General features: G+C 53.0%; 8 protein-coding genes across 8 annotated transcripts; 6 read left to right on the top strand and 2 right to left on the bottom strand.

Annotated features, from left to right (window-relative positions):
* On the top strand, positions 1 to 2,828 carry A1O1_08731 (uncharacterized protein; the record flags this gene model as incomplete). The annotated part of the gene is made up of 4 exons (XM_007729589.1): positions 1 to 198; positions 253 to 380; positions 442 to 821; positions 877 to 2,828. The coding sequence occupies 4 exons, from the start codon at positions 1 to 3 to the stop codon at positions 2,826 to 2,828; spliced, it is 2,658 nt and encodes an 885-aa protein (XP_007727779.1).
* A 1,017-nt stretch (positions 2,829 to 3,845) lies between these two features.
* A1O1_08730 (uncharacterized protein) lies at positions 3,846 to 7,403 on the top strand (the record flags this gene model as incomplete). The annotated part of the gene is made up of 1 exon (XM_007729588.1): positions 3,846 to 7,403. The coding sequence occupies one exon, from the start codon at positions 3,846 to 3,848 to the stop codon at positions 7,401 to 7,403; it is 3,558 nt and encodes a 1,185-aa protein (XP_007727778.1).
* Positions 7,404 to 7,886: 483 nt separating this feature from the next.
* On the bottom strand, positions 7,887 to 9,052 carry A1O1_08729 (uncharacterized protein; the record flags this gene model as incomplete). Its single annotated transcript, XM_007729587.1, has 2 exons — positions 7,887 to 8,039; positions 8,198 to 9,052. 2 exons carry the CDS (start codon positions 9,050 to 9,052, stop codon positions 7,887 to 7,889), a joined length of 1,008 nt encoding a protein of 335 aa, XP_007727777.1.
* A 926-nt stretch (positions 9,053 to 9,978) lies between these two features.
* On the top strand, positions 9,979 to 12,683 carry A1O1_08728 (uncharacterized protein; the record flags this gene model as incomplete). Its single annotated transcript, XM_007729586.1, has 2 exons — positions 9,979 to 10,113; positions 10,176 to 12,683. 2 exons carry the CDS (start codon positions 9,979 to 9,981, stop codon positions 12,681 to 12,683), a joined length of 2,643 nt encoding a protein of 880 aa, XP_007727776.1.
* Positions 12,684 to 14,110: 1,427 nt separating this feature from the next.
* A1O1_08727 (uncharacterized protein) lies at positions 14,111 to 16,026 on the top strand (the record flags this gene model as incomplete). The annotated part of the gene is made up of 4 exons (XM_007729585.1): positions 14,111 to 14,364; positions 14,427 to 14,568; positions 14,633 to 15,013; positions 15,076 to 16,026. The coding sequence occupies 4 exons, from the start codon at positions 14,111 to 14,113 to the stop codon at positions 16,024 to 16,026; spliced, it is 1,728 nt and encodes a 575-aa protein (XP_007727775.1).
* Positions 16,027 to 17,087: 1,061 nt separating this feature from the next.
* A1O1_08726 (superoxide dismutase) lies at positions 17,088 to 17,922 on the bottom strand (the record flags this gene model as incomplete). Its single annotated transcript, XM_007729584.1, has 4 exons — positions 17,088 to 17,207; positions 17,291 to 17,442; positions 17,576 to 17,755; positions 17,910 to 17,922. 4 exons carry the CDS (start codon positions 17,920 to 17,922, stop codon positions 17,088 to 17,090), a joined length of 465 nt encoding a protein of 154 aa, XP_007727774.1.
* Positions 17,923 to 19,097: 1,175 nt separating this feature from the next.
* A1O1_08725 (uncharacterized protein) lies at positions 19,098 to 20,195 on the top strand (the record flags this gene model as incomplete). The annotated part of the gene is made up of 1 exon (XM_007729583.1): positions 19,098 to 20,195. The coding sequence occupies one exon, from the start codon at positions 19,098 to 19,100 to the stop codon at positions 20,193 to 20,195; it is 1,098 nt and encodes a 365-aa protein (XP_007727773.1).
* A 1,493-nt stretch (positions 20,196 to 21,688) lies between these two features.
* A1O1_08724 (uncharacterized protein) lies at positions 21,689 to 23,185 on the top strand (the record flags this gene model as incomplete). Its single annotated transcript, XM_007729582.1, has 1 exon — positions 21,689 to 23,185. The coding sequence occupies one exon, from the start codon at positions 21,689 to 21,691 to the stop codon at positions 23,183 to 23,185; it is 1,497 nt and encodes a 498-aa protein (XP_007727772.1).
* Positions 23,186 to 24,107: the final 922 nt, after the last annotated feature.

Below are 24,107 nucleotides of genomic sequence, written 5' to 3'. Positions count from 1 at the left end.
ATGGACCCTCGAGGCAGCGTCGACAGTTTGGGCTTTGACATGTCCCAATTTGTATCCCACCAGCCAACCCAGATCTTCGGCTCCTACAACCCGGACGGCACTCCTATACCTCCAAGCATTCCTTCAGGGAACTACTTCAGTGATTTCAACGATGGTCTTGGTGACGATAATGATCCCAAGCGCCGGCGCATTGCAAGGGTGCGCTCCCAAGCACTTTGAAAGGAATACCCCGGGCTCTGACACGTTTGGCAGGCTTGCGATATGTGCAGGAAAAAGAAAATCAAATGTGACGGAAAGATGCCGAAATGTGGTCACTGCATAAACTACAAGACGGAATGTATCTTCACACAGGTGGAGAAGAAAAGAAATCCACCCAAAGGGTAGGGTGACACGATTGCGCATTCGGATTGATTGGAGATGTCGGACTGACAGTTGTGATAGTGCCAAATACATCGAGGGCCTGGAAAACCGCCTCGGGCGCATGGAGTCTCTTTTGCGCATGTCCGGTCTCTTGACCGAAGACGAGACTGGCAAAACCGATCTGGGCACCCTCGAGAAGCGCCTGGCCGAGAAGGCTTCTTCCAAAGAAAGCACAGCACAAAGATCAGATTCGCCGGCTCCGCCCAAGAGTGGCCCAGCTTCTTCGGCACCGGAAAGCTCTCCACGGCCAGGGTCCCAAAGAGACTCTCATGATACTCCCGGCGAGTCGTTTACCACTCCGAGCGCCGATGGTGACAAAACAGGTCGAGAAGAAGTCGAGAATCTCTCCGAGGCCATGTGCTCACTTGTAACCAACAACGTAGGCGAGACTAGATACATCGGTAAGTGTGGTCCATTCTGTGCATCCTTGTCACACTGCCTTCTAACCTCGGCCAGGGTCGTCGTCCGCATTCTCCATTTTTTCAAGTAAGGGCATTGAATGGGTCAACGAGAAAACCGGGGATACGTCGTTTCAGGAAACCATCCAGAACGCCGTTAATGAAGATGAAAACAAATGGCAGTATTGGAAGCCCGAGATATTTGGCGACATCTTTGTCCGCCGAGTCTTTAAGCCCCTACCGCCCAAAGAAGAAGCTCTGTCATTGTTCAAAGACTTTTTCGAGAATTTCAACTGCATGTTCCCTCTATTTCACGAACCCACCTTTATGCATCTGGTGGAAAAGCAATATTCCAGGGATCCTTACGAGGGTAGTGGGTGGTGGGCCAGTATCAATGTCGCATTGGCCATTGCTTATCGCATCAGAGTGATGAGCAATGTGGTACCGCAAGAAGATGACCACAAGGCGTGGTTGTATCTGAAGAACGCGATGGGGGTCATCACCGAACTTACGATGCGAAATACAGATCTTCTAAGTGTCCAGGCGTTGTTGGGCATGGCTTTGTTCCTGCAAGGCACGCCAAACCCTCAGCCTTCATTTTTCCTCATCGCGGCCGCAATCCGATGTTCCCACACAATCGGTCTGCACAAACGAGGCTCGGCTTTCAACCTGAACCCCATCGAGGTGGAGCAACGAAAACGTGTGTTTTGGATCGCATATCTTCTCGACAAGGACGCGTGTCTTCGGGCCGGCAGACCACCTGCGCAAGACGACGACGACATGAACGTCGAGCTTCCTTCAGAAGATCCTCCGGACAATATCGGCAATGTGCCGTTGGCAGATGGAAAGAGCAAGATCAACCTGTTCCGACTGATGTGCGAATTCGCCATTATTTCCAGCAAAGTGTATCGTCAGCTTTACTCTGTCCGGGCCTCGAAGCAGAGTGACGGCGAACTGCTCAATACCATCGGAGAACTTGACAAAGAACTGGAGGCTTGGAAAGACAGCATTCCAATTGATTTCAGGCCAGAACACGAAATCAAGACGGCGCACACTCCCCTTGTCCTGCATATCGTCGTCCTCCATTTCTCCTACTATAACTGCTTAACCACCATCCATCGCATGTCAGTCCACCATGGCTATTGGACTAGCCGATTGTCCGAATATGCCATCCAAGGGCTCAACGCTCGACCTCTCAACCCTCGAGTATTTTCTTCCGCAGCTCTGTGTGTTTCAGCCGCTCGAGCCTCTATCCACCTGATCAAATATATTCCACAGGGCGACTTTGCCTGCGTCTGGCTGATTCTGTATTTCCCTGTCTCCGCCCTGGTCACGCTTTTCGCGAACATCCTACAGAATCCTCAAGACACCCGCGCCAGAGCCGACATCAAGCTGATGGATCTCGTTGTCAATTTCCTATCCAACATCTCGCGTGACGAAGGCTCAGGCTCCCTCACTCGTATGCTCACCGTCTGCTCCGAGTTTGCCCGTATCGCAAGGGTCGTCATCGACAAGGCTGAGAAGGAGGGGTCCAAGCGGAAGCGCAGGCTTGTACCCGAGGAAGTCATACGGGTCAATCAGTCGGCCATGGCCCAGGCTCAAGCTCAGATCAATGGCCGGCCATCAGGTTCACGAAGATCAAGCGGCGCAGGAAGCTCTCCTCGAGGCGCTGCGACAGTGCCGTCCACGACCGGCATCCCAACCACATCAGCGAATCAAGCCAGTCCTTTAAACACGAATACAACATTTTTCAACATGCACAATCTTGACAGCGAGTACGCCGACATGCTCAACCAACCTGGAATGAGTCCCGATATGGGTCACCAACACCCACCGAGCTCGACCATGTCTCCCCTCAATGCCGGTGCTTTTCAACAACCATTTGTCCCGCAAGACCTGTGGCAGATGCCCATGACCTTCGAATGGGACTGGGTCGACTTTGGACAGTCGTCCGCTAACGATTTTATTCTGAGTGATGGTCTGAACGATGGAACAATGCCTCATCAATGATGGCGAGGCTGCCAACGCACAGCTTGTACATGTTGCTGGATGAATTTACGGTCTTGATAGCGGTCACGGCACAGATATTGCAGCGGAGTATGGGCATACTGTTCGGCCTCAGCTGTACATTACTTATATGATACCCCAATTAACACATCTCTGTTACGACTCTCAAAGAGCGAGTCGAAGTGGTACGTTGTCTCTTTCCCATGTTGGGATTCCCCGTCTCCTCGCTGCCCAGCCTTGCTGACTGTCCGCGGCCGCCGGTCAGATTTCGAGATACAGCTGGCTATCCTTATCTTGAAATTTCTATTATGATCTCTTATTGTCTCCCAGGAGTTCCATCCTGCATCTGCCGGCCCTGAGTGTATCTTGGAATATCGTACAGCACCTGCGGTAGGTGCATGAGGACGCCAGACTACGAATCAAATTGGCCCCAGCGCGATTTCTTGACAGCTAAGCCTTGTCGGCCGTCGATCAGCACTGCGTCGAGCTCATTGTCCTGCACTGGGACTGCCCTGTCATTGTTCTTTGACACAAAACAGTTCTACGGATGCCACTGTGCAGGTTGGTGTCGACTGTCTCTTGTCGGGCTCTTTGTCCGCGTTGCTCTTCTTTCCTGGTTCCTTTGTTTCTGTCAACTGAGCTTTCTGCAGGCATCCTCGTCTCTTTCAACACACTTTCTGCCTGCGCTCATTATCACACACAAGGCATTCACTGCTCTATAGACATCACCTGCAGCCTGTGCACAATGACTGCCTACCTCTGGCCTTTCTTCCCTATTTCTTTCGTGCGCAACGTCTCTTTCTTGACCATGAACAACAAAATCTATTCCATCTTGTGCGCTCTACCAGCCTTCGATTCTGTTACAACAACACCCTATCAATAGCGGCTCGAAGGCTTCGTCTCATCAGCTGTTTGCTTGGATCATTGAAATCGCTCAAAGCAACGCAAACACATTCCTATCCACACCCCTACCATTCGCTCTAGCCACATGACATCCAACCTTTATGTACTCCAACAACCATGGCGCAAGACAACATCTTCTGGAAGCATTTCTACTGCTTGTTGAAGAACTGGTGGTACGGACGCGAGATATCGTCCACCATCGACGCCCCCAAGCGTCCAGACTTCCCACCCCACTCGACGGATTTTTCGGCAGCGGCACTCTTCGACGCAAATATATGGACTGAAAAGGTCGTCGTCCTCCTCCGCCCTGAATATATAAATAGTGGTAGCAATCAAGCCGCCTCCAACGACTTCAGCCTCATCCATTTTTGTCTGCTGCTACCGACCGAGCAAGCCATCTTCAATCCCATCTGCCCCGTCATCCAGACTCAGCCACATGTCCAAATTCAGAAAGCAGAACCTCTGGTCACTGTTGAGCAGACCACAACCGACATCGCCATTTGGCAAGATCAAGGATCTCCAGTGTATGAGCCCAACGATGCTCCTCAAGTTACCAGTCTTTTGTCCACCGCTCCGTTTGCATGTTGCATGGTCTTGATGCTCCCTCTGGTCTTCACTGTCTGCTACCTGTCATGTCCCTCCCCTTCTTGGATCGGCAAGTCGAAGCGAGCGCTCGTGGAAATCATCACCAAACAGGACATGGTCTTGAAGAAGCTCATCGAGACACATGATAATGAGATCAGCAAATGCCAGAAAACCATCAAGGAACAATCCGGGCTGGTCGACCGAAGCCAGTCTTTGCTAGACAACGCCGTCAAAAAACTCGACGAGCAGCAGACATCTCTGGGACTCTATGCTTCGAAGATCGATGAGCTCAAAGAGACGATCAAGGAATTGCAGAATGATCTCGATGCTCGCACCAAGGAAGTGGCCGAGAAGGAAGCGGCGACCACTGACCTGAAGGCCGCTCTTGAGCAAGCAAATTCCATGCAACAAACCAACAACAATGACTGGATCGTCCAGGACCAAGAGGCCAGCATCAAGAATCTTGAAGAGTCTGTCCAGGCCCGTAATACCAAGATTGAAGAACTGGAGAAAGCTGTATCGGCCCTCAAAGAGTCAACGAATTCCAAGGAAGTCAAGATCAAGGAACAGACCAAGTCTCTATCCACTTTGAACACCGGCATCAAATCCAAGGACAACAAGGTCAAAGAGCTCCAAGATGCTCTGATCGCCCTGGAAACTTCGAGCAAGGACAAAGACTCCACGATCAAGGAGCAAAAGACTGCTCTGACGACTCTCCAGGCGTCGGTCAAGACCAAAGATGCGACGATCCAAGAACATGTCAGCACCCTCACGGCTTTGAATTTAACCTTGGAATCAAAGGACAAGGTGACCCAGAAAGCGAAGAATTCTCTAACCGCGTTGCAAGCGCTGGGTAAGGCTAAAGACACTGCAATCAAGCAATATGAGAAGACTATAGGCGAGCTCATGCTGTCAGTGAAGTCCAAGGATGAAGAACTCGAACAGGCCAAGAAAGCTCTCACTGCCGTCGAATCGTCACTTAAGGGCAAGGACGAAGAGGTAAAACAGGCCCAGGGGGCACTCGCCACTGCCGCATCGTCCGTCAAAGCCAGAGAAAACAAGATCCGAGAGCAGAAGGATGCTCTGGCCGCTCTGGCCGCTGCAAAGGCGGAGGACGTCCGCGCGAACCAGGCGCAAATCACCCAGCTGGAACAGAAGGTCAAATCGTTCGAAGAGTACAGACTCACTATCTGCGGCCTCGAATCTTCCGTTGAGGACAAGGAGGCCACCATCGGCCAACAACGTTCCACACTCGAGAAGCTTGAGCAACAGGTCAAGCAAGCCGAAGAAGCTCGCGGCGAGGAGGCCACCAAGCGTGAAAAGGCTCAGAATAGTAACCAGAAAGTCTTGCAAGACGAGTTGGACCAACTAAAACAGGATGTCAAGGCCAAGGCTGAATCCATCGCCAGCCTTCAACAGCGACAACAACAGCCTCCTCGGCCTCAACTTCAGATTGTGACGGACTTCTCGGGACAAGATGTCAATGCGATAAGTGAGGCCAGCAGCGATGAATACCGCACTAGCTTTGCTCAGACACGCATCGAGTCCGCCAGGGTGATGTCTGGCCCGATCTTCCCTCTGGCTCCCGCTCCTGTTGTCAGCACATTCGAGCAGGAACTGGAGTCCTCGTTTTGCAATACTTCCTTTGAGCTGGGTGTTTCGCCGACGACCCCACGTGTCAACATCAACTTTGAAGGATTGCCTGTTCAGTCTGGTTCGGTTCCTGAGTCTGACTCGATCCCAGTGTCTGGGCCCGCTGCTGCCTCTGCCTTTGCCTCTCCCTCTGCTCCTGTGGCTGCTCCTGCTGCTACCTCTACTCCGGCTTCTCGTTCTGGTTCCGTTTCTGCTGTCGACCAGATCTATGGTGTGGCGAAAGTCAAGAACCAAGGATATGGTCCTGGTGACTTGATGAAGAGCAGATATGCCACACCAGTGACCAGCACTGTCTCTTCTCCGGCTCCAGCACCAACACCAGCTGCAACCCCTGTGTCCGGTGCTGCTTCTGACCTTGTACCTGCTTCTGCTTCCAGATCCGCCGTCGAGCATATCTTCGGCGTAGCCAAAGTCAAGAACCAAGGATACGGCCCGGGTGATCTCTTGCAAAGCAAATATGCAACACCGACGACGAGTACGGTAACCTCTCTAGTATCAACACCGGCACAAGCTCCTGCGTCTGTGTCTACGCCTGCACCGGTTCAAGATGCCTCGTCTTCAACTCCTTCCGTCTGTTCGTCTGCTTCTGCTTCTGGCTCCGCTGCCGCTACTGCGTCTTCGCCAGTGGCCAAAGACCACATCTTCAGCGTGGCCAAAGTCAAGAATATGGGCCATGGACCAGGGGACCTGTTGAAGAGTCGATTCGCTACTCCACCAGCGACACCTACTGCTGCTACTACTGCCGCTGGTGGTCGTCCTGCTTCGGTATCCGTCTCGAGTGCTGCCTCACCTGCGGCTTCTGCCTCTGCTACGGCTCCATATGGATCGATGTCCAAGAAGGACGACAAAGACCATATCTTCGCCGAACCCAAGGTGAGCAATCAAGGCTACGGAGCAGGTGACTTACTGGCCAGCAGATATGCTACACCTGCGACAACTGCCGCTGCTGCATCGCCATCTCCGTCTGCTTTTGCTTCTGCTCCTCCTCCTGCTCCCGCTCCCCCAACCGGACCCCGCGCTCAGGGAGACCACATCTTCTCTGAGCCCAAGGTGAAGAGTGGAGGCCATGGAGCCGGTGATCTACTGGCGAGCAGATTCGCCACGGCGACACCTGGCCCGGCATCGGCACCAGCAACCCCGGCATCGGCGCTAACAATTCCTGCTGGACCAAATACTCCTACCGGTTCACGCACTCCGCCGACCGGTCCTCGCCAGTCTGGGTCCGTTAGCGCTCGTTCCGGTTCCGGTTCCGATTCTGGATCTCGCCACCATGGCAATATTTCCCACCACTCTCCCGGTGTCCCGGGAGCACCGACGCGGCCCAAGACCAAAATCGAACGAATCATTGATTCGCAAGCGGCTGCGAGGGGCTTGCCTGCGACGACGCCGAATCGGCCAAAGACACCGGCTGGGCGGGCCGCTGAGGCGACGAAGTAGCGAATGGGCTCGATGCATCTTTATCACCTGCAGACTGATCAGTGATGCGCCCAATATATAGGCCAGATTGAATCCGGTGATTGAAAATTGCGAATGTGAAATAAGAAATGAGAGATTGGAGGAGGAGGAGGAGGAGGATCATGGTGAATCTTGGACTAAGGATCGAATGTGGTGGAAAATAGGGATATCATGTGGAGGGAATGGGGGATCATATTGGAGGAAACGGTATCGCAAGCGGAAGAAATAGGAACTGAAGGGAGGAAAGGAATATATAAGGAGTGGCGGAGATGAACAATAGATCTATGAGCGCATCTGTCCGATGGACAGTGGAGGATGGCGTCTGTGGTGGACGATTGATACATATACACCTATACCAATAAACAGGCGGACGAAAGAGCCAGTCTTGAACAAGCTTCTACGACCATCGATTTCACATAACTCCCGCTGATACATACCGCATAAGCATCGTAATCAAGCTTGGGCCTACAAGCTAACACCATCCGCAAAAGTTTTGCAAGACGTGCAGAAGCCCCAAGTCTTTGCGCAGTTGAACTCGATGGACTCCTGGCTACTGGACGGGCTGGTAGTGGCGGCACCGTCGGAAAGGAGAATGATGTCGTATCCTTTCGAATAAGCCTGTTGAGGAAGCAGTGTTAGAAGTCTTCTTTGGCGCGTTGTGCTAAAACGATGTCCGAGAGCTGGTAGTAAATGAAATAATCAAAGAGGAAAAACTGAACAAGGAAATGCAACTCGGGCTTCCTTCTTCTTGCTTCGACAGGGAGGAAATGACTTACATCCTGTATACTTCCCCCCACACATTGATCTGTATTGACGCCAGTGAAGAACAGCGTCTTGATGCCCTCCTTGTCGAGAAACTCTGAACAGGCCGTATTCGCGCCCCACAGACCCGACATACGGTTCTTATGGATCCATACGTCCGGCGGACTGGCTTTTAGCCCTTCCTCATACGCGCGTCGAAGCTCGGGAGTAACATCGGCATTCCAGCTGTCGCGCATCAGCAGCCTGCCTCCCTCGACGGTGGTCGTGCCATCGTCGAGGGTGACGGGCCCGATCTCTGCTCCGAGACCTCTATAGATCCGGGGATTCTTGCCGGGAACAGCCTCGGTCTTGGCATCAATCTCTTCGAGGGCGATCTTGTCGCATCCCTCGTTGACGCCGTACGAGTCGATCGCGGCTTGTTTCTGCTCAATGGTGGCATACGACTCGAACTGGTCGGCCGGCACGGTCTCGTAGCCGAAAGCGCGCAGTGTCCCGGGCGGCATGGCGGTGATTTCTTCGTCGGTCAGACCCCAGTTCAGCCAGACGACGCGGACCCCTGCCTTGCGTGCCGCGGGGATCGCGTACTTCAAGAGCTGCTGCTGCGCGAGCAGGCCCTTGGAGTCTGCTGGTCGGCCGAGACTTGGTGACAGGAAGAAATTCTGCATGTCGATGATCACGAGGGCCGACTTGGCTGGATCGATTTTCACGGGTAGTGTGGTCGTGGCCAGCGTATAGTTTGGGGTTGGAGTGGCGGATGTCGGCGTGGGCGGATGGGTGAGGTCGATTCCGGCGGCGGAGTCGTACAGCCAGAAATTGCCCTTGGGATCGCCGATGATGGCTTTGCGATGCGATGGGTCGATATTGTTCATGGTGATGGATGGATGGAGAGGAGGCGAAGGAAGGCGACGAGGCTGGGCGATGCTCAGGAGGTGTGATAAGGCAGCGATAAGAACTGGATTGTACTAGGTACTAGTAATACTGTAGTTGCAGTGTGCAGTGTGCAGTGTCCTCTTCCTGAGTAGCAACAGCAGGGTGATCTCTGAGTGACAACGAGGTCTTCTCTGCGCTACTTTATATAGATGTGGATGAACGGAAGTTATGACAAAAGATAGATTGATAAATGATAAATGTTGTATGTGTGTATCGAACCGAGCGACAATGCTAGAGGCGGCAAATGAATAAACCGCACCCGCTGGTTCATTCAGGTCTGATAAGAAAGAGTCCGAATAGGAAGGCGACAACGGCTTAGGCACATACCTGTACTAATAATTTCACCACGCTCTTGTCTGTGGCGTGGCTGTTTGTACCTGGAGAGGGATCCAACAGCCGGTCAGTGCGAACCACAGGCAACGCGGGAGGTCATACAATAAACAACTAGTAATACAGACAACAGAATAGTCACTCTCTCTCCCTCCCTATACCTAAACTACGCTTGACACTTCCTATGGTGTCACTTGGGGTCCAAAATACAGTGAGTAGTACTACTATGTACTATGTAGTACGTAGTAGAGTGATGAGGCTCGATTTCTACCCCACAAACTTGAACGCAATGAAGGTGGCCACATCAAATGCCAATTCCATCCCTCATCATTATTTATTTACAGGCACATTGATTGTTACCAGGTACCTCTACCTAGCTACTCAGTATACACCTCACACAACACCCACAACCACCGTCACGACTTCTCTACCATTCCCGTTCCCGTGACTCTCGCTCTACGCTCCTCTCTCCTCTCTCCTCTCTGCTCTTTTCGTGCATAGCGTCCACAATTGCCGTTCTGTTGGCTGTCAAAAAATGGCCCTTCTTCAAGGTCGAGTGAAAAGTATCCTGTCTGGCGACACCTTGGTGGTCGCCAACCAAAAAGGTGCCGAACGCACTCTGTCTCTGGCCTACATCAGCGCCCCTCGTCTGAGACGTGAGGGTGACGAGGTAATGCTCCTCATACTATGTTACACCAAATCTAGGCCCTGAAGCTAACCACTGCTCCGCAGCCGTTTGCGTTCCAATCCCGCGAATTCCTTCGAGAACACCTCCTGGGCAAGGTGGTTCAGTTCCAGGTCCTCTATGCCATTCCTACCACGAAGCGAGAATACGGCCGAGTCAAACTTCCCAACGGGCCAGAGTTTCCGGAGCTGATCGTGCAAGAAGGCTGGGCTAAAGTTCGCGAAGATGCAGGTAGAAAGGAAGACGACGAAAGCGCTCTGGCATACCTTGATCTTCTGCGCTCACTCGAGTCGGAGGCAAAGGCAGCCAACAAGGGTGTCTGGGGCACCGGAGGTCACATAGAAAGCTCCTCGGAGGTATCTAATCCCAATGCCTTGGTCGAGCAGTACAAAGGCAAGAAGGTCGAGGCAATCGTTGAACGTGTCCTGACCGGTGACCGCTTGATCGCTCGACTCATGCTCACTCCCACAAAACATGTTCAGACCATGCTTGTTCTGGCTGGCGTACGAGCTCCTGCCACGAAACGCACTTCGCCGGAGGGCAAAGAGGTTCCAGCTGAGCCTTGCGGACCCGAAGCGCATTCCTTCGTGGACGAGAGATTACACCAGCGGAAATGCGTGGTCGAGTTACTGGGCGTGACGCCCCAGCATCAGCTTATTGCCCATGTCCTACACCCCAAGGGAAATATTGCCAAGTTCCTTCTCGAAGCTGGGTTGGCGAGGTGCAACGATCAACATGTCACCTTGCTGGGCAATGAGATGGCACAATTCCGAAACGCGGAGAATGCGGCCAAGACCGCGAAGAGAGGTATCTTCACAGGCATATCGGCCACGAAGGCCTCGGGTGTACAGGACGCCGACTTCACTGTGTCCCGAGTCCTGAATGCTGAGACAATCTTCATCCGACCTCGTTCTGGCGATGAACGGAAGGTCACCCTTTCCAGTATCCGTCAGCCGAAACCCTCGGATCCCAAGCAGGCGCCCTTCGGCGCGGACGCAAAGGAGTTCCTGCGAAAGCGATTGATTGGCAAGCATGTCAAGGTGTCGATCGACGGAAAGAAGCCGGCGTCGGAAGGGTTCGAGGAGCGAGAAGTGGCCACGGTGATGGTGAATGGGAAGAATATCGCGTTGGCCTTGGTCGAAGCAGGCTATGCCTCTGTCATCCGACACCGACGCGACGATGACGACCGATCACCAGACTACGATGCTCTGCTTTTGGCCGAAGAGACGGCCCAGAAGGAGGAGAAAGGTATGTGGTCGTCCAAACCACCGGCGAATAAACATTATCAGGACTATTCCGAAAGCTTGCAGAAGGCCAGGATGGAGGCTTCGGTGCTCCAACGACAAAAGAAAGTACCTGCTGTGGTTGACTTCGTCCGGTCGGGATCTAGATTCGTCGTCCTGGTCCCTCGCGACAATGCCAAGCTCACATTTGTGCTCTCCGGCATTCGGACACCCAAACCTGCTCGACAGCCGGGTGACACGGCCGAGCCTTTCGGACAAGAAGCCTATGAGTTCGCCTACCGAAGATGTATGCAACGAGATGTGGAGATCGACGTGGAGAACGTTGACAAGGTTGGTGGCTTCATCGGCACCCTGTACGTCGGCCGAGAAAACTTTGCAAAGGCTTTGGTCGAGGAGGGTCTGGCGGAAGTGCACGCTTACTCAGCCGAGCAAAGCGGTCATGCCAATGAACTGTTCGCCGCGGAGCAGAAAGCCAAAGAAGCCCGCAAAGGAATGTGGCATGATTGGGATCCCAGCAAAGAACCGGAAGAAGAGGTGAATGGGCATGCTACCGACGGTGCGAACGGCACCAACGGAGAATCAGCCGAACCAGCGTCCAGACGTAAGGACTACCGTGATGTGGTGGTGACCAATGTGGACGAAGCCGGTAAACTCAAGGTTCAACAGGTCGGACCGGGCACGGCGGCGTTGACTGAATTGATGAAGTCGTTCAAGTCGTTCCATCTGAATAAAGCGAACGAGCAGCCTCTTTCCGGGTCTCCCAAAGTTGGCGACGTGGTTGCTGCCAAGTTCACCGCGGACAACGAGTGGTACCGAGCGAAGGTACGACGGGTGGACAGGGAGGGAAAGCAAGTGGATGTGACATATCTGGACTATGGCAACTCGGAGACCATTCCATGGAGCCGGTTACGACCGCTGGCTCAACCACAATTCTCGACGCAAAAGCTGAAGCCACAGGCGACCGACGCGGTGTTGTCCTTCCTGCAACTTCCCACCTCACTCCAGTATCTTCGCGACGCGGTCGATTTCATTGCGGAGCAGACCGAGGGACGAGATTTGGTTGCCAATGTGGATTATGTGGCCCCAGAAGGCACGCTTCACATCACTTTACTCGATCCCAAGATCTCGAGCAACATCGACGAGAGCATCAACGCGGAAATCGTGCGAGAAGGGTTGGCCATGGTGCCGACCAAGCTCAAACCCTGGGAGCGACAGGCCACTGAGACGTTGACGCACCTGAATGAGCTTCAAGACGAGGCAAAAAAGGAGCGCCGCGGCATGTGGGAGTATGGAGACTTGACGGAGGATTAGAGGGCAACTTGGTCGAATGCGGTGATCTACTCTACGTAGGAAGGTTCTGACCTGTGGCTGACAGACTGATACGTGCTCCGTAGTATTGGGTGGCCGAGCATCCGACAGTCTGACCAGAATAGACAGCCTGGTCGTATGGCCGGAACCATGGGTGTGGGTAGTCCAAGCCGTTTGCTGGACATGAACATGCTCAATTAAATGGAATCGACGGGTGCGGCTGGTGCTGATTGATTGAAATGAACAGCATTACTTCAGCTGACAGGGAATGTTTCCGCTGGGCACACGACCCTTGATATACCGCAAGACGTGACAAATTGGCGCTGAGATGGTCTCACGACAGAGTACAACAATACCTATATAGATAAGGTACTTTGCAGAGAGCAGACCACTGAAAGTCATCAAGAAGATGAATGATGACTGTACTTTTGCCGTGACTAGCAAGGAATCTGAACTTTGAAGCTCATCTCGTCGATGCAGTGGCAGTCCAGAAGCCGCTTGTCCCATCTCGCCGTCTGAGGAGCCGAGTCCGGATGTGCATGATTCAAGTTCTTGACATAATTCATAACCGTAGAGCAATGTCAGCACAGTGTGAAATACTCTGTAATATTAAAATAATGCAAGTACCTACTTACCTAGGTACCTAGTAACCTTGGGACCACAGTGTGCAGCACAACAGTAAGGTGGGGGAATGATATCAGCGATGCTCCTAGCCTAAAGAGCCCCCTAAGCCCCTATAAGTCTGTCTGGAAAGACACCCCGGACAAGCAATCTGATGGGCGTCAGAACAGCGATGCCGCGCCCTAAGAAAGCCTCCCAAGCCCGGTTGTCGCTCGCTATTGCCGGCTTCGGCATCCATGCAGTGGTGCCCTGCCACCGCTCACAACCAAACACCAGCACACGAGAAACCCTGTCCATCCGACCATTCTGCAACTCTGACCTCTGACACCGACCCTTCTTGGAGCCTTCCACCCTTTCTTCGGCTCTTGTACATAGTGGCTGGTTCATTTCGCCGCTCCGTTGCTGCCACTGGTCGCCCTTTGGTAACCTTAGGTACTTACTTCATCCCGGCCCGCCCGATCAGATCTTGGACGAAAGTCCGACCACCGCCCTCCCTCGCTAGTAGCATCTATCTACCTAATCATGCTGATTTCCTAGGAATAATCTTACTCGCATCTTTTTGGGCGCGCCTGAGTTTGAATCACTTTTAGATCTGTCTATCTGGTTCTCTCACCCCTTGTCCTGGGATCTGTTCAGTACTAGTATTTGTCGGCTCTACCCTTTCTTCTTGCTCAGGCACTGCGACCATATACCCCTCCTAGACACCAATTTCCCTCACCCTGATAACCAGCCAGTTATCCAGCCGCGGCGACACAGGTCGACTTGGGCAAGTGAACACTACCAGTCGTTGACCACACACTTGAGTCGAAATGAGCCAGCTTTACAGAACCCTCACCGGCCAGTCGCAAAAGTCGCAACAGTCGCATCAATCAGACATCTCCACACAACCTCCCGCGACCTTGACGAGGACCACAACCGCCGACCCATTGACGGGCACCCTCAACCACTTGACTCCCTTCCAGGAAGAGAAACTCAAGGAGTTCAAGGAACGCCTCCTAAAAGGAGGGTGGTGGACACCTGACGGAGTGAATGGCCGGGCGAGCCACGACGATGGAACACTACTGTACGCTGATCTCGATCTGTACAACCATGGCATTCACGATCTCGCGCTGACTGTCTTCCTAGCCGATATCTACGAGCTCGCAAGTTCGATGTCAATGGCGCATTTGGCCAGTTCACCGACACGGAGAAGTGGCTGAAGGAACAACGGGTGGAAGAGCTGTATGCTCACTTCGATGTCGAGGCATACGAAAAGGCTCGCTTGATGGTAAGTTCACTCTCCCAACTCTCAAACGGTACCTAGATCATCTGACATTGTTGGTGCTTGGTAGTATCCCCAGTGGACTGGCCATCGCGACAAACGAGGTATCCCCATCTACGTCTATGCGATCAAAGGCCTCGACAACAAGAATGTGCAGAAATATCAGAAAGAGTCCCAGGCATACAAAGACAGCCTCCCTTACCACAAGACCCTCGCAACGCCGGCCAAACTACTCCCACTCTTTGCTCTCTATCAGAACTTGCTCAATTTCGTGATGCCTTTGGTCTCGACTCTCGAACGACCCAACCCGGAAGTGCCAGTGACGAACTCCACAAATATTGTCGACATCTCCGGTGTTGGCCTCACCCAGTTTTGGAATCTTAAAGGACATATGCAGGATGCCAGTGTTCTGGCCACTGCGCATTATCCAGAAACTCTGGACAGAATATTTGTAAGGCTAGCACCAACCCTTTCAGCACAGTATGGACGTGCAAAAAGCTGACAACTACCCAGATCATCGGAGCACCCTCTTTCTTCCCTACTGTCTGGGGCTGGATCAAACGATGGTTCGATCCGGTCACCGTGTCGAAAATCTTCATTCTCGGCAAGCATGAAGTGAAATCCACGCTGTCCAAGTTCATGGAACCAAAGGACTTCCCCAAACGATATGGCGGCGACCTCGAGTGGGACTGGGGCGATTTCCCCGACCTAGACGCCGAAACGCGTGCCGCCGTGGAAAAGGACGGGAACAAAGGCTGGGTGCAAGGTCCGTGTCTGTGGCTTCAGGGTCAAAGATTGGTGGTCGGGTCAGTAAAGGGCAAACCCAGATGTCCAGATGACGAGGTGGAGAAGAGGAGACCCATCGTCTGCGCTGCGGACTATACAGAAACACCTGTCCATCCGGACAAGAAAATGTCTAGAGCGTCCCATCCGCATGAGAACATGGCCAACGGGACAGACGCTACGCATCATCGTGCGGAAGAAGCCGCAGTGGAAGCAGGGACCGACGGCGCAACGGCGGCCAACCTCATCGCGAGGGAGTCAAATTCAGAGCACCAGCCTACTTCACCAACACACGAATCTCACCATCACCATCACCATCACCACCTCCATCATCCCCACCATCAGAATCATCACCCTCGCCCTCACGCGCCGTCTCAGCCTCAACCGGGCCCTGTCCCGGCTCATGCCGTGGCCATGACGCAGGCTGTGGCCGCCAAACTGGCCGACGAATCCGTCTCGACCGTCCCAGCCACAGCCAACGGGCACACCGGGTCTGCGGAGGAAGCACAGCTGGAAGTGCTCGTTGCTAGTGACCCGTCCAAAGGCCTGGCGATCGAGGCGGAGAGATTGACTCTTGCGGAGGACGGGAAAGAGAACGGCAATGGCAGAGTCGACAAGGAGGGCAATATCCAAATCGAGCGGCCGCCCATCGAACGCTTCGTGACCGCCACCGAAGTGTAGATCTTGCAATGAGTGCAGGAACAGGAGTGCCGGGCGCCATGGAAACAAGACGTGAGGGGCCAATATGGGGGAACAGGTATTGGAACTCGAACTCGAACTCGAATGGTTCACATGAACATGCATTCCCCTTCTCGAAAGTCGTATGTGCGTGTGTTTTTTCAGCTCCGTTCGGCGATACTACGTACATGGAGCGGAAGTCTTTTGTCCCGCGCTTCGACATTCAATCAAGGCATTCTGGCTCGTGGTCGTTCGGGGCTGCTGTCTGGACAATACATGAGAGGCTGTTGTTGAGGGTGTCGTGGTTACTTGGTTTTGAGTGCCGGTGTTTGCCCCTGAGATCACAAACCAAGCCACCGCGAGCGAGAAGCCGTCCAAGGCAGATCTTGTCTGTTCTTCCCCTGTCTCTCACCCCACACAACATGATTCGCACTCGCATGTGCAGGTGGATGCGGACTTGTGTCTTGGCTTGAATCTTTTTCTCGAATTGTACTACTATACGAATATAAGGATGGAATCTAGGATCTGAAATCTGGTGGCATGGCTTGTGATCGGCATCGCAGGTTGACGAAGATTGCTCCTGTTGCTCCTGTTGCTCCTGTTGCTCATGTTTTCTCAGGGCGGATAATCTCTTGTGGTTGGCCGGTAGATAGATCCCATCTACCTGGTCAGCGTCTGACCCGGTTTACTGTGATCCTTAAAAACTGTGATGCCTGGAGTGTTTACATTATCGAAAGGAGGCGTTCTACCAATAGTGGACCGACCGCTTAAGTTTTGGACTTTGTGTGTATTTCAGACTATCACGAAATATATGCATGCCTTGAAAAGTCCAGGGACAGGGAGGGAGTAACCTCCCATCTCTCTTCGACCTTCCCAAACATCCGCGTCGAATGTATTCAACCAGTCTCTTCCTGGTCCACCACACTATCTCGCGAGAGTCTCTTGCCAACATAGACGGTCAAAGTATCTTGCTGCATGGCCTACATTGACCGCAGTCGAGATGCATATTGGCATTTATACGGCGGGATGCTTGGGGTGCTGTCGGCATGAGCCAAGCTGTCCATTTATGCGGCGATACCAATGACGCCGCAAGCAGGTCGAGCACCGGCGTTGCCTGTCTTCTTGCTTTCCTCGGAACCGCCTCGGCCAAGATCATCGGTGCCAGCGTGGGTGACGACAGTTCGCTGTATCGAGGGAAATCATATCAGTGTCCATTCACACCTTTTTCCAACTCTGGGCTGGTACATCTGGTGGGGAAGGGACTTACTCCGAGAACGCTGTGCTCGCCGATCAACTTGATCAAGCTGTCGCTGACGCTGCCCTTGGCGTTACCCTGGGCGTCAGTCTTGATGTTTCCCAAGTCACCGACATGGCGCTCCGAGTCCGTCGGGGCACCGTGGGTCTTGCCGAATGGGTTATCTGGAAAGGAGCAAGTGAAGTCAGCCAATTTTGCTCCAATTAGACTATGCTAGCCTTGATATTTTGAAAGTCGTCTCTCCCCCAGGTGTGTGGGGTATCTATCTCTTTTCTTTCAGGAGCAGTGTCAACATACAGTGAGGACCAGCGCTGGTGCATCCGTTGGTGTTGTCGCCAAACTGATGGATGTGGAAGCCACGCTCGGCGTTGGCGTCGTGGCCGGTGATGTCCCAGCTGACGGTGGTGGGAGCGGACTCGGAGGCTTGCTCGAAGGTCACGGTCCCGGTGACCTTGGAGTCTCCGCGGAGGACGGCAACTGCGCAAGTAAAGAAGAGGTGTTAACAGATGGTCTATTTGAGCCTTGAAGGCATCTCGTGCTGGTTGATTGATGGACGCTGACAAACCGCCCAGCATCGGCCGCTCCGCAGTTGTATCTCTGTCATAAATGGTGGTGGAAGATCCCGACATACCTGCTTTGACCATTTTGAAGTTTGTTGCGTGGATTGATTCGAGTTTATACGAGTTCAGAGGACGACGGTGAGCTGGACAGGATCAAGTTGGACGCTGAAGGTGCGGTAGAGACGAGATTTAAGACAAGTGGATGGAAAGAGGAAGAAGAGAAAAGGCGTAATCAATCAATGGGTGGAGTTTAATATCTACCGACCTGCCTGCCACCGCCAACGGCGCTATAGGGTATAGCAACTACACAAGGACTTTACGGGACCTGATGTACCAGCTACCTTCCAGCAGGTACCTTATTCACTATGACAAGCTCCAAGCTGCTACTAGTACTACAAGCTTACCTAAGTACCTTACCTAGTGAGGTAGATACCCATTCTCGCAGTTACTGTGCAACTGAGATACTGTATGGACATACCTAGTAGCTACCTGTAACTTCGGTACCTACCTACAGTAGAAGCTGCACAGAGTGAAAAGGACCGATACAGGCGCCGGTGAAGCAATTGCCCGGCCAGAAAATGAGGGGCACCTTCATGACTCTGAGGGGCTGATCGTTTCACCCACTCATGGCTCTTCCACGTGACTAGCAATGACGGAGTTAAATTGTGCTGCGGGCCGGGAGACAGTCACGTGTAGCTTCTTCCCCTCCTCGCTCGGCTTTTCCCTATTCGGTTCGATCCGAGTTCCGGCTTGTTCCAGCTCCGAGCAGCGGGCACCGGGAACTTGAGGTGGAATGCCACTGCATGCAGTGCTTGGTATAGAATCCTGACATGACAGAAACCACTCGGCCATTCATTCATCCATCCTCGATCCATGATTTAATCATTAACATGCTGTTCCTTACTTACATCAATCTTACAGGGAGGATCATGTCACCCACTGATTCACGGACTTTCTTATTCCAGTGCCGGTAACTTCACTTATTCTCGTGCGTTGTCACAACTCCATAAGCCCTGATTCCATCAATCAATGATATGGTCATCACGAAGAGTGATAGCATCTCGCACCATTGCTTCAATGCAAACCTGATTGTCTAGAGCTATATCATTATCTCAGAGGTTGAGGCATCTGCCCCTTTCCGTCGTCTCACATCTCCCAAGAACAGTAAGTACACTATTCGCGGAGCCATCACCACGCTCTCCCGCCCTCACTTTCACACATCGCCCCGTCTACGCCTTCGATCTTCACAATCAACCCTTATGTCGTCCACCGACAAGGCCAATCTTCCCAAATTCCTTGAGGCAATGGAGTCAATCTATGGCATATTCCCAGACGCAACAGACCCTAGTCTTCCCAAATGGACTCCCCCGCCAGCCGCAGAGGGACATCGAGGCCGGTACTTGTGGACTGATGGATTTGCCGTCGTCAATTTCTTGACTCTCCACAAACTGACCGGCGAGGTCCGGTACTTGACACTCGCCGCAAACCTCGTAGCCACAGTCCATGACATTCTAGGCTACACACGCGATGGCAACTCCAGGCTTCCTGGTGCTACAGACGACCACCCGCTCAACGGCGGTTTACGCATTGGGAAATTGGAAGAGTCAGGTCCGGATGGTGATGGACAATACTTCCACTACCTTACGGTGTGGATGTTTGCTCTGAATCGCATGACCCTTGTCACGGGAAACAAGTGGTACAACGACCAAGCAGTGTCCATGGCCAAGGCTATTCTTCCTCACTTCATGCTCAACGTGTCTTCGAACAGACCTAGAATGTATTGGAAAGTCAGCATGGATCTCTCCCATCCACTCGTTACCTCCGAGGGCAATCTCGATCCAGTTGACGGATATGTGACCTACAGACTTCTCCAAGACATGAGTGACGACCGTGGAGCTCTCGAAGATGAGATTGCTGCCTTCAAGAAGATGGTCGACACCAAATGGCGGTATTACTCATCGAGCGACACGCTGGATCTAGGAATGACCTTGTGGACCGCCCATTGGTTCAGTGCGGAAGAAACCTGGGCTGCCACCATTTGCCGTCGGGCCGTCTCTTGTCTTGGGTTTCTGATGCGTGATGGCTATTTCGAGGAGCCAATAAGCCGGAGGCTAGCATTTCGCGAATTCGGCACAGCTCTTGGAGTCCGCGCCGCATTGCCGCGCTTGGGTGATGAGGACACAGCAAACACCGAACTCCAAGCCCTGCCGGACCTCATTTGCAAGACATGGGAAGATGATGGCCTGGTCCCGGTACCTACAAAACAGCTGCAAGGGCGGATGGCGGAGTTGATGCCTATCACGGCGGTCATGTACGCATCGGCTTTAGTTCCTGGCCTGATGTGTCGACAGTCATGATTGAGACAAACGTTGTCACGACGAATATCCGCACACACCAGCAAATGTCGTTCACACCGGCCGTGGCTTGCCTTGTCTTGCCGACCTCGACGACATATACCAGCTGCTGATCGCATGCGTGACGTACTCCATACTTGCTTCTCAGCCGGCTAGTGGAATTGCCCAGATGCCCGACAGAACCATTGCAGTTGAGCGGCTTTCGCTATGCTGCTGCTGAGAATCCCCCTCACGGAAGCCTGCTGTAGCGGCACATACTTCGAACGAACGGCCGGCATGGCTGTGCCCGGTGCCTCGTTGTGTCACCACTAGAGCGACTAACGTTCGTGCACCAATTCAGGCCGTGCTCGTGGTGTCACTATGCAGCGCTTCATCCGTCAAGGTGGATGGATCGCGAACCGCTCTGAAGCTTACCGTTCGATGTCTGCCATGGGACGAAGAGGCAATTACTTGGGTGCGGATCATCCAGTGGCCGCCGTGGTTGAGTATTGCGATCGCGATGGATGGAAGGTATACTATAGTGATGGACATGATGATAATATGGTGACGGATTTACTGAGCTGGTCCAGTGCCATAGCTGAAGACCACAAACCAGACCGGGGTCATTAAATGCTTGTCAACTCAAAGCATGTCACCACGACTAGATCTCAGTGGCACTCAGGAATGCATTTGGTTTTCAAGGCCTGTCTTTTTCGGCCGAATGGTCGGTCCATTGACGCAAATGGCAACACTCTTGCGTACTGACTTTCTAAGGTGCCTTTGGATGACTGTCCAACTCTGAGGTATAACGTGCTGGAAATGCGAATCCCGATCGTGCCAACGTAGGTAATTCTATCCATTATCTCGAACATGAACAAGAACGAACCCACGAGTAAAGTGAACGTGTGGCGTGGTGCGTCGAGTATTTTGTACCTGGTGACTAGTACTCCCTAGTAGTAAGGTAGGGAGACGGTCTCTGCACGAGGCTGACCTTGTCCAAATCGGGATTAGTTGGTCTCCGCGTACTAGTGCGTTGTTCGCTAAGCCTATTTCAGAATGTTACAGGAAATGACGTCTGGGCAACTTCTTCGTAGCGGTAGGTATCTACATCGGGGGCCACCTCAGTATCTTCCCTACAGGAGTAAGTATCTGTATACAGATACATTGTGTTCAAGGACCTTGACCCGCGTTGATTCAATCGCGCTGTGCTGACCTAGGCACCTACTTGTACCTTTGGCGGACCAAAGGTCATTACATCTGTCGGTTTAGAGCTGCTATTCTACCGGCCAATCTTCCACCACAGGGGTACTTCCATCTTTCGGGTCCAGCAGCAATCATTCTCCACCGACCGGCCATCGTCTGCATTTGACATTGTGAGCCCGCTTACCAACTCACGCGCAGTCAATCGCCGGATACATCTTACTCCAGCCTTGTTTCCCCCCTCGAGGACTGCAATCCAAGACTTTGCTTGCTGGGAGTCTGTCGGTGTCGCCTCAACCAGACCGGTCACTCAAACAATGGCCCAATCCAAGTCCGTATCCAACCATACCACTCCTGACCTCAGCCTGTACATCCTAACTTTCAACTGCGGACGTACACCCGTCCAACCTGAAGCGTTTGCGCCATACTTGTTTTCTGCATTACGCAGCAATCTCCCCGGCCAGCTACCGCCGGAGCTATTGGTCTTATGTCTCCAGGAACTCGCGCCAATCTCGTACGCGTTTCTCGGCGGATCCTTTTTGACGCCGTACTTGGATGCTTGGAATGATGTTGTCAAATTAGCTTGCAAAGATTTCGACACCAGTCGGAGTTCGAATACTGGCGACGCTGATGGTGATGGTAGTAGTGATGCTACTGTACCGACCACAAGATCTACAGACTATGTCAATATTGTCTCGCGCAATCTGGGGCTCACTGCGATCATGGTCTTCGCGAGAACCGATGTCGTGGACCATATCGGCTGGATTCAGACCGCGGGAGTCGGACTCGGTGTGAGTGACATGGGCAATAAAGGCGCCGTCGGGGCCAGATTGGGCTATAAATGGAAGGACTCCTCCACGGTCCATCCTAGGTCCGGCTCCCTCAATAACGAAGAAGAGGATGAAGGGCCCGGGGAGGTCCAGTTGACTTTCGTCGCCGCTCATTTGGCAGCGATGGAAGATGCCTTGGAACAGCGCAACGAGGACTACAAGAACATTGTGCAGAGGTTGGTGTTTGTGCCAGAGACGAAAGTGGCTACAACAGCAAACAAGGGCGGTGGAGTAAGAGATGAACACGCGGAAGATGCGCCATTGTTGCAAGGCGAATTTGACGTGGATTCTGGTCCTGCACAACGGAACCTGCCCGCAGAGAGTGGCATCTACTCAGCACACTCGCATCTGTTTTTCGCCGGAGATCTGAATTACCGCACATCACTCCTCCAGCCATCGCCACTGGATGTGCAAGAACGGTTCCCGCAACCTACCAGTGATGAGACGGATCCCAAGCATTTCAAACATCTTCTGGCCGAGGATCAGCTTACGCAGCAAGTCAAGGCCGGCAAAGCTCTGCATGGATTGACTGAGGCGCCGATCGATTTCCCTCCTACGTACAAGTACGATCCGGATGGCAGCAAGGCGGTCACGCTGGATGGAGAACAGCCCTGGCCGTGGGCACGTCATCGCTGGCCTAGTTGGTGCGATCGCATCTTCTTCTGGCAACCAAACGGGGATGTTCAGGTACGGCCGCTGAAATATACCTCTCTCCCGTTGTTTGCAAGCTCGGATCATCGCCCGGTAGCCTTGGCTGCTACCGTGCCGTTGAAGGCGGTTTCGGACACAAAACAAGATCAAAATGCCCCTTTTACTATTGATCCGGAATGGAAGGGTCGGAGAGCTATGGCACGAAGGAAGGAGTTGGTGGTCGGTCTATTGGCTTATCTTGCCCTGACGAGAGAGGGTAATGGCTTGCTAGCGGCGACCACGATCGGTGCTGTGGGAGGGTGGTTGATTCTCAGATCGCTGCTTCTGGTCTGACGCTGTCTATCTGAGCCCGGAGGAAGCGTTTAGCACCGCATGAATAAAGTCTTCGATGGACAACACGGCCAACTGAAAGTAATAACCCTGATGACTCTGCAGTGGATATATCACAGAGAGCTCATACCAGTACGGAGATCTCTGGAAATGCTTGGATGCTCGTACTAGCAGATACTAAGCACCCTATCTGGAAGTTTCTCTCGATGATCTCGAAGATGGCCTTCGCGAGCACCATGGGTTCAAATGAAGGACGCGAGTCACCACACCGGCGAGCCTGTTCGCAGCTTCTAGATGCTGGGAACTTGAATTCTTCACCCAGGTGTAGAGGAGCATGAGGTGGCCATGCGATGGTTCCATGAGACGGCAGAACCAGAGCCAATGCAGGCCTTCTCAAAGGACTGCAACGGTGCCTGCTTGGCCGGACCAAGAACGTGCTGAACATGACAACTATGTTCTTGGCATATCCCATGCGTCTATCTCGATCTATCCTGTGGCAGTGCGGGCCAACACGACAGACTCGATGTCCCAGGGTGACCTCGTCCAAATGCACTTGTCAGCAGGCAGATATCCATCCGTACTGGTTGGCCGGACCGAAGCTTGGTTTCATTCGTGGAAACAGAGCGGTCAAGCAATGTGTTTAGGTGACTAGTAAGGGGTTCCAGACACTGATTTCGACGTTCTTGAGAGACGGGACAGCGGAAGACCTAGAGCCTAGGTGTGCCAGGTGGCATTGTTGCTCGTACAAGATGTGCCCCTTGGGCGTACAACGGCGGCAAAAAACAGGGGAGAGAAGGCCTAGACCGTCTAGATGAATAGTCTTTGGAGTGTTGAGCTCAATCCACCGAGCCAGATGGTGAAGCGGAAGTCGTTGCCGTTGCCCTGTGGTGAGCCGTGTGAGATTATGGGCACCGGATCGAATTGT

Source organism: Capronia coronata, assembly GCF_000585585.1.
Source record: "Capronia coronata CBS 617.96 chromosome Unknown acBCG-supercont1.8, whole genome shotgun sequence".
Taxonomy (NCBI): Eukaryota; Fungi; Ascomycota; class Eurotiomycetes; order Chaetothyriales; family Herpotrichiellaceae; genus Capronia; species Capronia coronata.
The sequence above is the reverse complement of the archived record's forward strand: the minus strand, read 5'-3'. Positions and strand labels throughout refer to the sequence as shown.